The sequence below is a fragment of the Oncorhynchus kisutch genome, linkage group LG14 (genome assembly GCF_002021735.2).
Source record: "Oncorhynchus kisutch isolate 150728-3 linkage group LG14, Okis_V2, whole genome shotgun sequence".
NCBI lineage: Eukaryota > Metazoa > Chordata > Actinopteri > Salmoniformes > Salmonidae > Oncorhynchus > Oncorhynchus kisutch.
The window spans coordinates 9,653,434-9,666,854 of NC_034187.2; the positions used below are offsets into that span (position 1 = coordinate 9,653,434).

The 13,421-nt window shown below is 39.3% G+C and overlaps 1 protein-coding gene across 1 annotated transcript in view; it reads left to right on the forward strand.

Moving 5' to 3' along the window:
• Positions 1–13,421, forward strand: part of LOC109884174 (thyrotropin receptor-like) — a 38,314-nt gene that overhangs the window by 21,602 nt on the left and 3,291 nt on the right. The window contains exons 8-9 of the mRNA XM_031787766.1: positions 50–127; positions 1,482–1,670. Coding sequence (XP_031643626.1) covers positions 50–127; positions 1,482–1,670 — 267 coding nt within the window. The remainder of the gene's footprint in view (positions 1–49; positions 128–1,481; positions 1,671–13,421) is intronic.

A 13,421-nucleotide genomic window follows, 5' to 3' on the forward strand; every position in this document is an offset into this window, starting at 1 on the left:
TTCTACACTCTTCTCTCTTTCTCATTCTGTCCACCTTTTCTATTTATAGTTACCTCTATAGGAATGTGGATCTGGTGCGGTTGGACGAGAGGACATTTTCTGGCGTGATCAGCGGGCCAACTCTTCTGTGAGTGAAAGGCTTTTACTCTTGACCTCTTAAGGATCCGACAATAAAAATAAAAAATTTGCCTAAAATGGCCTGAAGCAAGAATATGCATATTCTTGATACCATTTGAAAGGAAACACTTTGAAGTTTGTGGAAATGTTAAATTAATGTAGGAGATATATAACAGATATATTATATATATATATATATATATATATATATATATATATTAGATCTGGTACCATCATCCTTGAAATGCAAGAGAAATGCAATAATGTATTATTCCAGCCCAGGCGCAATTTCTATTTTGACCACTAGATGGCAGCAGTGTATGTGCAAAGTTTTAGACTGATCCAATGAACCATTGTATATCTGTTCAAAATGTTGTATCAAGACTGCCCAAATATGCCTAATTGGTTTATTAATACATTTTCAAGTTCATAATTGTGCACTCTCTTCAAGCAATAGCATGGTGTTCTTTCATTGTAACAGCTACTGTAAATTGAATATATGCTTTCTGCCAATATCAGATATGTCTATGTCCTGGGAATTTGTTTTGCTACTTACAACCTCATGCTAATCACATTTGCCTACGTTAGCTCAACCGTCCCGCAGGGGGAACACTGATCCCATAGAGGTTTTAAGAATTCAGAAAGATGTTGGAAAGACATCAAGCCATGCAACTGTGCCAAAGTCCCCTAATCCCTTTCAGGAGCCTTTTTATTCAACTTTGTCTGAAAAGTTTTCCATTCAAAAGTGCAGGAAGTGGCCTCCCAAGGGGCCTCCCAGTCTATGGCACTGCATCGCCACACTTATCAACACAGATCCGGGTTTAATCCAGGGCTGTGTTGCAGGCGGCCACGACAGGGAGACCCATGAGGCGTCACACATTCGGGCCCAGCTTCGTCTCGGTTAGGGGAGGGTTTGACCGCCTGGGATGTTCTTGTCCCATTGTGCTCTAGCGACTCCTTTTGGTAGCCGGGCGCATGCACGCTGACTTCGGTTGCCAGTTGTACGGTGTTTCTTCCTAACAAATTGGTGCGGCTGGCTTCCGGGTTAAGCCAGCAGTGTGTCAAGAAGCAGTGCGGCTTGTCAGGGTCATGTTTCAGAGGATGCAAGGCTCTCGACCTTCGTCTCTCCCAAGTCCGTATGGGAGTTGCGGTGATGGGACAAGACTGTAACTACCAATTGGATGTCATGCTATTGGGGAACAAAAAGGGGTAAAATGTACAACAATAAAATAAAATGAAGTCCAGGAAAACACAGGAGATTTCACATTCAAACTGGAAACAACTAAAACACATCATTGTTTTGGGGTTTTGTTGTGAGCTGAGAATAGAAAGTGAATTCCGCTCCCCTCTTCTGTCCCCCCCAGAGACGTTTCCGAAACAAGAGTGAACTCCTTACCCACAATGGGTCTGGAGGCTGTTCAGAAACTGAAAGCTAAAAACACTTGGGCCCTCAAGAAACTACCCCCCCTGAGGGCCTTCCAGCATCTGCAGAGTGCTGAGCTCACCTACCCCAGTCACTGCTGTGGACTGAGCAAAGTGAAGAGGAGGAGAGGGTAAGAAATAAAAAAAACGTGTATACAACAGACCGGTTTCCCACGCTCCTGTTTCACGCTTCTTTCACCGATGTGTGTACACGTGTGTGTGCATGTGTCTGTGTGTGTACACGTGTGTGTGCATGTGTCTGTGTGTGTGTGTGTGTGTACACGTGTGTGTGCATGTGTCTGTGTGTGTACACGTGTGTGTGCATGTGTCTGTGTGTGTGTGTGTGTGTGTACACGTGTGTGTGCATGTGTCTGTGTGTGTACACCTGTGTGTGTGTGTGTGTGTGTACACGTGTGTGTGCATGTGTCTGTGTGTGTGTGTGTGTGTGTACACGTGTGTGTGCATGTGTCTGTGTGTGTACACGTGTGTGTGCATGTGTCTGTGTGTACACGTGTGTGTGTGCATGTGTCTGTGTGTGTACACGTGTGTGTGCATGTGTCTGTGTGTGTACACGTGTGTGTGCACGTGTGTGTGTGTGTGTGTGTGTCTGTCTGTGTCTGTCTGTCTGTGTCTGTCTGTCTGTGTCTGTCTGTCTGTGTCTGTCTGTGTCTGTGTCTGTGTCTGTCTGTGTCTGTGTCTGTGTGTCTGTCTGTTGGGGGGGATGCTGCATTGGGTACTCAGAATAGGGAGAACAAAATAACTCTTCACACACTACGATCTGCAGATGCTGTCAAGTGTTGGTTTAAACAACGTTACAAAACACGTTTTTAGTAAAACACACATGGGAGCATGTGTGAAAAAAGTGTATAAAAGTCCTCTTTTATATTTTTGTCAAACATATTATTTGACCTTTGAAATCAGTGGATGTGTGGATATCACATTTCGTTAGTTGCTTTAATTCAGGATTGCCCTATTTCCTGCTGAGCTGCACTCATGTAGATTTTCAATCCAGCGTCAGTAACAACTAACCTGATTCAGTTTAGGTTGCAAGTTCAAGCCCCCGAGCTGACAAGGTACAAATCTGTCATTCTGCCCCTGAACAGGCAGTTAACCCACTGTTCCTAGGCTAATTGACTATTATAGAGCCAGCCTCTCCATATCCATATATCTCTCCTCTTTTCCTATACATTAAGAATGAGGAGTCATTTGTGGTGGAATTATTGTAATCAAGAAAGATAGACTTTTAACATTTCTTCAAAACAATTCAACTGTATTATTTAATTAGTGCAGTAATGGAGCTGGTCGGTAATCACCCCTGGAGGTGATCACTGAGAACTCAACCAGCTGGTCGGTAATCACCCTCCATACGGGAGCCATCTCTCCCTGATTACCGTATAGAACAACAAACTCATGCACCGGAATGCGGTATCCTCAAAGACGTGGTAGATCTCCCAGAGGCCCATCCTCAGTAGAACACACACCGATGAGCTTTCTAACAACCCTTTAATCTGTTGCAATAAAACAACCATTTGATGCAATAAAAGTATTGTAACATAATCTTGCAATTTTGCTCTCATTCCCCCGTTTTGAGAGTCCTCTCAACTTAAAAGAACATTTCAAGATTTGAGAACATTCATTCACAAAAGAACATTCATTCACAAATGCATACATTCTACATAAATCAAATCAAATCAAATCAAATTGTATTTGTCACATACACATGGTTAGCAGATGTTAATGCGAGTGTAGCGAAATGCTTGTGCTTCTAGTTCCGACAATGCAGTAATAACCAACAAGTAATCTAACTAACAATTCCAAAACTACTGTCTTATACACAGTGTAAGGGGATAAAGAATATGTACATAAGGATATATGAATGAGTGATGGTACAGAGCAGCATAGGCAAGATACAGTAGATGATATCGAGTACAGTATATACATATACATACATAAACCAAGAAGCATAAAAGCAATAACTCATGGGTTCCTGCACATGACCGGCTGCTGTATCACTGGCTCAGCTTCCTCCCAAGAAACTTAGCACTGACTCCCATTTCATCCTCCAACACTTATTCTAAGCACTGTACCAATTTGTCTGGGGAGGTTATGATACACAGTCACTTGCACGAACCTACGAAGAAAAACTAAAGATGCATACAGTTTATGAGATTCAAAGCTATATCTTCATAGACAGTGAAAAGCACATATTTAATGCATAATGCAGTGCATGCAACAATGGAGTTGAATAAAATAAGCCTTAGTTATCTATCACACTCCAATGGATCAGCATGGTGGAAATAACTATTTCCATCCCAGAAACTAAGATTAGCATATCTTGTTGGACATGTCCAGGTTGTGCCTCCTGGTTTAAGTAAAATGTATTCCGTTGGTGCCTAATGAACATGACCCAAGATAAGCATCATGATTCCACTATTTATATGGCAATGCCTATATATTAGGATCAGTTTCACTCTCCGGATCAGAGTTCACCCTCTCCATTCACCAGGGAATGCTGAGAATAGTGTCACCATATTTCATTCATAACAACAATCCAAACAATCAAATCATAATACATGAATTGCTTCACTCATATAGTTATTAAGATACTAAACTCAAATCAATCCTTCAGTTTCCAAATCATAATCAAAACCCAATTAATTATTCAACCAAAATGTAGAATGACATTGCTCAGTGATTCAAATTGGTCCTATCATTCAAAGTCAAAACCCCTCAAATTAACACACATCAACATTGGCAGAATGTACATTTATATTAACATCCAGTATAATTATCCTATAATTCTACTATTACATTTCTTATCACGATTATAATACAGATCAGTATCTTAACGCATTCTTGATCTAAATGACTATAATTGTATGTAGTGTGTAGACCTCTACAATCAACCTATCTCCCCTTCAGGTACTCAATCTTCTGGCGTCTTCATTGCCTTCTTCTGACAGCTTTAATGTTCAAAGTGGATGGCCATGATAATGTCCCAATTTCAATGTCTCACCTGGGCCGCCACCACCCATTATGTCTTGTCCATTTGTCAACCAGTATACCAGCAACTTAAGAGACGTTTGGAACAGATTTCTCCCCATGCTCACTCCATGTGGATTTCTGTCACACTCCTGAGAAAAGACATGAGAGAATAGCAGTTGATAGCTCTGATCGGATGCTTGACACTGGTTGCTGGTTCAGGACTCAGGTGTCTTGGTAGAAGTGGTGTGGACAGGGTCGTATTGAACGCCTTTGATGCTTTTCTTCAGCCACTTAGAGTTTTCTTTTGAGGCACACACACTCTTCGGTCCAATTATCTCTTCCATGTATTAACACACCGACTGATGTCGCCGCTCATGATAACCCCGAGAGGACAGATCAGAACAACTGTTCAGTTCAGTTACATTTTGATTCAGGAAATCCAGACAAGCATTAACTATATGATCAATTATTACATTTACCAATTATTATTAATACCAATGTCTAAACATGTGTCAAAGAGAATAACAACACATTCTATTGAAATTTCTTTTTTGAAATTGGTTTATACTCCCCATCACTCTGTCAACTACATTGCAGAGCCACAGGATCAGGATGTTAGACCTGTAACCCATGGGAGAAATCCCAACAAACCTAATCTGGTGAGATTTGTATCAGAACAGAACAAACAACTCAAAAGTACACTTCTTCACATATCACTCAATACACTCCAAAATATCACTCATGGCATGTAAACGTCAATCCAAAACCTCAGAGGACAGTTTCCTCCCCATTTTGACACATGACTCCCCATGTGAGTAATTTGTAAAAAATTAAAATAAAAAAAACACTACTACTGGTCAGTAAATAAAACAACATCATTTAAAATAACAAAACCAAAAATCACTACTCTTATGAACTCCATAAAGAAAAATAATTGTACCAATACGGTCATAGGAAAATAGACTTAAGGCAGCCTACTCTTAGTCAAAGGCAACGTCCTCTCCTTCTTCACATTGGTCCAAATCACAAATATGGCTAAGAACTATAAACTTCATCATAATTATTAATATTACAAATGACCTTCAAATCAGTATTACAAATGACCATAAACTCATTATCCAAATGGCTTTCCAATTAGGGTGATCAAACCACACTGGAAAGTCAGGACAGAGGTCAGAGGTCATACAAACCCTTCAAGGAAGTGTTTCTTATAATTTAGACATAAAGAAAAACATTTCATACATCTCGTATCCCAGGTTTCCAGTACATTTCTTTATGAAAAGAATAAATTAAAACTCAGAAAATAAAAACTTCAGAAAATTCCACAAGTGTGCCCCTTAAGATACCTTGGAACTAAGACTAATGGAAACTCATTAAGCCCAAGGGAAATAGAACACACAGTAAATAAAACATAGTATTTTAAAAAACACCAACAAATAGTCATAACAAGTGTGTTGTGTGTGGGTATTTGCAAACCTTAAGGTAAAAACACACAAAAATGGCCAGGCCTTATTTCATTTGGTAGTTTACGGCCTCAGTCTCACTTACTGCCCTCTCTAAGACCATAGCCCCGGGAAACATTTCAAAGAGAGACAATGAAACTCCCATTTTCCCGTGAAAAAACCCACTAAACATTTCGTTAGCATTCACTATGCTACACTGATTCAGCAACCCAAAAGATTCAACAACAAACAAAACCTGACAATAATGATAAATCCACTGTATTCCCTCAAATCATTAATCGTTTGTTTTAATCTAACTCAATGTTTATGTGCCCCTAATTTAGCATATGCTATCCTTAGACACGTCTCTCCACCGAGTCTAACAATTCACTCCCATATCATATGACTGGTCTCTCTTTTCCATAACCATTTATCCTGGCAACATTACTAAATGTAATACTTTTTTTTCTGTCGCAAATATAGTAAATTTCTCAGTGTAAGGAATCAGTGATATTTGATCCCTGGCATTTAATAAAAAGTAGTTTGAGACGTGCTCGCCTACGTCTTCCTTAACATACATAGTGTAGGGGACTTCCATCAGTCCCTGAAGGAAGTATCCTACTCAAAACACATCAGAAACTACTGTTTCATTAAGTGAAATCGGCACCTAAAATAAACATTAAACACACCCGTAACCCCTTTCCAATAATCTAATCAATTTAATCTGCTTCATTAATTTAGTAAAAATATAAACCTGTTGTTTAACAAATCTAGACCCTTCAAAATGAACTGTTCAGCCTGTACATTAATGATCTGCCTTCTGTCTGTACTGGGTCTGAAGTTCAAATGTATGCAGATGATACAGTGATATATGTGCATGCAAAGAGCAAACAACAAGCTGCACAATAACTCACTACTGTAATGGTCCAGGTTCCAAAGTGGCTCTCAGGGACTCATGTTAGCATCTCAATGTAAAAAAAACAGTTTGCATGTTCCTCACAAAGAGGACAACTGATACCAGATGTCTATTTGTCAGGGGAGAAGCTCCAGGTATTATCCGATTTTAAGTGCCATGGCATCATACTTGATTCCAACCCCTGTTTTAAAAAGCAGGTGAAAAATGTTTCTAATAATTTCTAATACTACAGAGGTAGTAAAACTGTACTTCAAATCTATGATACTCCCTCACTTAACATACTGCTTGACGAGTTGGGTCCAAGCTTGTGGTACAACATTAACACCCATTCAGTCTGTCTGCTAACAGGCTCTCAAAGTGCTTGATAGGAAGCCCAGTAGCCATCATCACTGTTAGATTCTCAGAAAGCATGAAGTCTTGAGTTGGAAAGTACACTGACGAATATCTTGTATTCAAGATCCTAAATGGCCTGGCTCCCCCTCCACTCAGTAGTTATGCTAAACAGAAAGCCCAAACCTATGGGGAGCAGGTCCACAAGGTCTGCCATGAGAGGTGACTGTAAAAGCACCTTTGGTCAATATGCTTTCTCTGTGAGAAGTTCCCATGTCTGGAATACCCTGCCATCAGACTCACACAACTGGGATTAATGTGCACTGTCCCTGTAAAAATACAAATAAACTCAAAGTTAATCCAACCTAATGACAGAATATTGTTTCACGTAATGGAAATAGATTATAATGCTAGATTACATTAACTTCCTGTTTAAAATCACTGGTGTTCCCTAAGCTATAAAACCAAGCATCAATAGTCAGCAAACTGCCTGCTCGCTGTCAACCACAGCTAATCATTTTTACAATCTCAAGGCTCAATCCCTCTACTCATCATTTAACCTTGTATTGAAACCTCAGCTTTTCAAATGACTAAAATATCGCATCATTAGAGCGATATATAAAAAAAAACACTAATAACATATCACCATTCACATACTGTCAACACTCGTTAAGTTTACATCAATCCTCCTTATCAATATGACTATATTTGTATCACTAACCACTAATTCACACTTATGAAATGTCCAAGACTTTAAAAATAACATGTAATGCGCCAAATCTGTAAAATATTAAATCCATCAGTCAATCCATCAGTCAATCCATCAAAATAAAGATAAAAACATTTCGGCGGGCACAGCTCAATCGCAAATACCTCTCTGCTATTATTAGAATTCATTAGATTTAGTTAACTGTCTCTTTTTTGGTTCAGTTATGTAAATACGAATCCATTCTCAATATGTTATTCCAGCAGACCATTTAGGAAACAGACAATGTATTACATCGAAATCGCCTCGCTATTTATGTTGAATAAATTAATCTTTCAATTTGAACTAAGCAAGATGTTAAAACGTTCAGTTTATATCTTAATCAAACACTGGCGGCCGCATCTGTCCAAGCAAAACACAACAATAGTTGAACTACAATCTTTAACCCAGATTGTAGTACCATAGACCCAATGCTATTGAAATGATGAAGTAATCCCGCAAATAACCCCTTTTACAATTGTCTGTAGTCGTAACGTCAGGCACATTGTAACGACACAATTCCCAGAAAAATTGCCTTAAAACCTCTTGGTGCACCTATCCCTTTAGCGGGATAATTGTCATCAACTTCCGCTGAAATTGCAGAGCGCCAAATTCAAATTAAATTACAAAAAATATTTAATCTTCATGAAATCACAAGTGCAATATAGCAAAACACAGCTTAGTTTGTTGTTAATCCACCTGGCATGTCAGATTTCAATAAAGCTTTTCGGTGAAAGCATAACAAGCGTTTATGTAAGAACATCTTTCTCAGTAGACAAAATATTACAAATAGCTAGCAGCCAAGTAGATTGGTCACGAAAGTCAGAAAAACAATAAATTCAATTGCTTACCATTGATGATCTTCCGATGTTTGCACTCACAAGACTCCCAGTTACACAATAAATATTCATTTTGTTCCATAAAGATTATTTTTATATCCAAAACACCTCCATTTGTTTGGCGCGTTATGTCTTACAAATTCTTATGAATTGACAGAGTGTTTAATTTGAATTGGGTATTAAAACATAGAGGAATATAATTCCTGTAACAAGCCATCACGACATCGCAGACGAAAATTCCAAATAGTAACTGTAAAGTGCGTAGAAAGATGTCAAATGTTTTTTATAATCAATCCTCAGGTTGTTTTTACAATACATCATCGATAATATGTCAACCGGAATGTAACTTCTTCCATAGGCGAGAGAGAGAAAATGTCTGTTGAGCATGAAAAAATCTGCTGGCACCCAGCCATCCACTGACGGGATGGGTTCTTTCTCGCTCATTTTTTAAAATATAAGCCTGAAACTATGTCTAAAGACTGTTCACAGCTTGAGGAAGCCATGGGAAAAGGAATCTGGTTGATATCCCTGGAGCTTTCAAAATAGAAGCCACTTCCTGGTTGGATTTTCCTCAGGTTTTCACCTGCAATATCAGTTCTGTTATGCTCACAGACAATATTTTTACAGTTTTGGAAACTTGAGAGTGTTTTCTATCCTAATCTGACAATTATATGCATGTTCTAGATTTTGGGCCTGAGAAATAGGAAGTTTCATTTTGGGTACGTTTTTCATCCAAAAATAGAAATACTGCCCCCTAGTTTCAAGATGTTTTAATGAATTAAAGGTCCAAGCGTTTATCTGCAGAGATTCTCACATGCGCAAAAGGAAAAGATTGGCAGTCAAACAAATTAAATCAACATCCATTGACTCAAATCCAGATCTGGCGCCTTGTAATAAAAGCAGATAATATTTTCTTTCGAATTTAAGGGCAGTTTTCTCTAAATGTAATACCTGGACGGAAAATAATCGCATAAGCATTTAGACAGTCATACAACGCGTTGTTACGGATACAGGTATTCTATGTGTGTATCCTGTGTGTGTGTGTGTGTATTTCTTTTCTCTCATTATCCCCTCCTCACAGGTGGCAATCATCATTCCCCAATCAGTTGTAAATCAGTCGCTAATCAGAAGACACACCTCCCCCTGTTTCCATTACCCTTGGTTTAAAAAAAACCTGTCTGTTGTTTGCTCTAGAGCTCAATTTCTCTGTCAATGCCATCTGTCTGTTGATCTCTCTGTCAATGCCATCTGTCTGTATATCTCTCTGTCAATGCCATCTGTCTGTAGATCTCTCTGTCAATGCCATCTGTCTGTAGATCTCTTGTCAATGCCATCTGTCTGTAGATCTCTCTGTCAATGCCATCTGTCTGTAGATCTCTTGTCAATGCCATCTGTCTGTAGATCTCTCTGTCAATGCCATCTGTCTGTAGATCTCTCTGTCAATGCCATCTGTCTGTAGATCTCTTGTTTGGTTTTCACTACTACATGTCACTTTGTCCCCACCTGTGAGTATTGGTTTTGGTATTTGTTTGACGGTAATTTAGTTGTCTGTGGTTATTTTGTTCTCACTCTTACTTGTTCACTATTATAATTTGCATGAGTTATGTTACGAGTCTCTTTACCATCCCCCTCTAGACTGTCGGGGCAAAAGGGATTCGCAACACACGTTAACCTTATCTCTTATCAAATGATCCATAAAGGGGACCAACTCAGAAAATGTGTATTTCTCTGTCTGGGGGCGCAAGTTAGTACATTATTAATCATTTAGATCCATCCTTACTTCATCAAATCTCTAGTAATCGATTATACAGTTGAAGTCAAGAGGTTTACATACCCTTTAGCCAGATACATTTAAAATCAGTTTTCACAATTCCTGACATTTAGTCCTCGTAAAAATTCCCTGTCTTAGGTCAGTTAGGATCACCACTTTTTTTTTAAAGAATGTGACCTGTCAGAATAATAGTAGAGGGAATGATTTATTTCAGCTTTTATTTCTTTCATCACATTCCCAATGGGTCAGCAGTTTACATACACTCAATTAGTATTTGGTAGCATTGCCTTAAAATTGTTTAACTTGGTTCAAACGTTTGGGGTAGCCTTCCACAAGCTTCCCACAATAAGTTGGGTGAATTTTGGCCCATTCCTCCTGACAGAGCTGGTGTAACTGAGGCAGGTTTTTAGGCCTCCTTGCTCGCACACACTTTTTCAGTTCTGCCCACAAATCTTCAATAGGATTGAGGTTAGGGCTTTGTGATGGTCACTCCAATACCTTGACATTGTTGCCCTTAAGCCATTTTGCCACAACTTTGGAAGTATGCTTGGGGTCATTGTCCATTTGGAAGACCCATTTGCGACCAAGCGTTAACTTCCTGACTGATGTCTTGAGATGTTGCTTCAATATATCCACGTAATTTTCTGTCCTCATGAAGACATCTATTTTGTGAAGTGCATCAGTCCCTCCTGCAGCAAAGCATCCCCACAACATGATGCTGCCACCCCTGGGCTTCACGGTTGGGATGGTGTTCTTCGGCTTGCAAGACTCTCCCTTTTTCCTCCAAACATAACGATGATCTTTATGGCCAAAGAGTTCTATTTCTGTTTCATCAGACCAGAGGACATTTCTGCAATAAGGACGATCTTTGTCCCCATGTGCAGTTTCAAACCGTAGTCTGGCTTCTTTGTTGCGGTTTTGGAGCAGTGGCTACTTCCTTGCTGAGCGGCCGTTCAGGTTATGTCGATATAGGACTCATTTTACTGTGGATATAGATACTTTTGTACCTGTTTCCTCCAGCATCTTCATAAGGTCCTTTGCTGTTGTTCTGGGATTGATTAGCACTTTTTGCACCAAAGTACGTTCATCTCTCAGAGACAGAACGCGTCTCCTTCCTGAGCGGTATGATGGCTGTGTGGTCCCATGGTGTTTATACGTTCATACTATAGTTTGTATAGATGAACGTGGTACCTTCAGGTGTTGGAAATTGACTTTCTGAGGTCTTGGCTGATTTCTTTTGATTTTCCCATGATGTCAAGCGAAGAGGCACTGAGTTTGAAGGTAATACGTCCGCAGGTACACCTCCAATTGACTCAATTTATGTCAATTAGCCTATTAGCCTATCAGAAGCTTCTAAAGCCATGATTTCATTTTCTTGATTTTTCCAAACTGTTTAAAGGCACAGTCAACTTAGTGTATGTAAACTTCTGACGCACTGGAATTGTGATACAGTGAATTATAAGTGATAAAATCTGTCTGTAAACAATTGTTGGAAAAATTGAATGTGTCATGCACAAATTAGATGTCCTATCCAATTTGCTAAAACTGGTTTGTTAACAAGAAATTTGTGGAGTGGTTGAAAAATGAGTTTTACTGACTCCAACCTAAGTGTATGTAAACTTCCAACATCAAATGTACACTGGTTTTTGGAGAGGTGCAGGGAGCTGCCCCACTGGGCACTCAGGCAGCTTTGTTGTGGGGGGTTAAGTGCCTTGCTCAAGGGAACAACAGTAAGCAATGACAGCTAGGATTTGATACAAGCATCCCTTTGGTTGCCAGCTCATTTCCTGACAGATTTGGTGGCTCTCGTGTTGAGAGAATGCCAAAAGTGTGCAAAGCTGTCATCAAGGCAAAGGGTGGCTACCTTGAAGAATCTAAAATATATTTTGATTTGTTTAACACTTTTTTGGTTACTACATGATTCCATATGCCTTATTTAATAGTGTTGATGTCTTCACTATAATTATATAATGTAGAAAATAGTACAAATTTAAGAAACTCTTGAATGAGTAGGTGTGTCCAAACTTTTGACTGGTACTGTTTAACAAGAGACAATTCTTTATGTAGTTTTGTAATTTTCCACCACAAATCTTATGGTCTCTGAGGGTCTTCAATGGTTAAAGCCCCAAATGCTGTATAGTGTGTTGCTGCTGATAATGGTATCGGGTTGGGTTTAAGGTTAAATGTCACTAATCAAACAACATTTAGAGACTGCTGTGTAATTGTATTAATTTAGTAGGGTTCTCACAACATTTTAGTTACTAGCCATCACATTTTTGGGCTTGTAGCAAAAGTCCTCATGTGATAATTGCACCATAGGAAAAGCCCTCTCAGAGAGCTGTCATTGTTGGACTAATCAAGAGGAGTTGTGTTAAAGCTTTTGGTTGCTAAGAGATGTACAAACTGAGTTGCTTTCATGGCGGCACCACTTCTGAGAATGAGCACAAAGTTTGTCTTCATCATGAGCAAAACACATTGGTTTTCTTCCCATAGTTGTAAAAAAATGTGTGATCCCATTTAATAAACACAAGAGAACACAGAAATGGATGAAAGAGTGTGGTAGTAAAAGCAAGAGCAGTGGCATCTAGTGGACAAAACCCGGTAGTTTCACACTGTATGGGGGAGAAATGCAGGGATCTTCGATGGCACATTTTTCTGAACAGGAAGAAATAAAACATTGCATAGTATGAATTACCAATACTCCAAGCCGCAGCTTCATAGTACTTGTCAAACAGAGAACTGATACTGTATACCGGCCGTTGGGGTGGGCTTAGTGTGGGCTTTGGGGGGTCCATGGGTGGCTTTTGTCCGTTAACCATTGTTAAGAAAAGGTTTGGTCCAAATCCGATGTTGG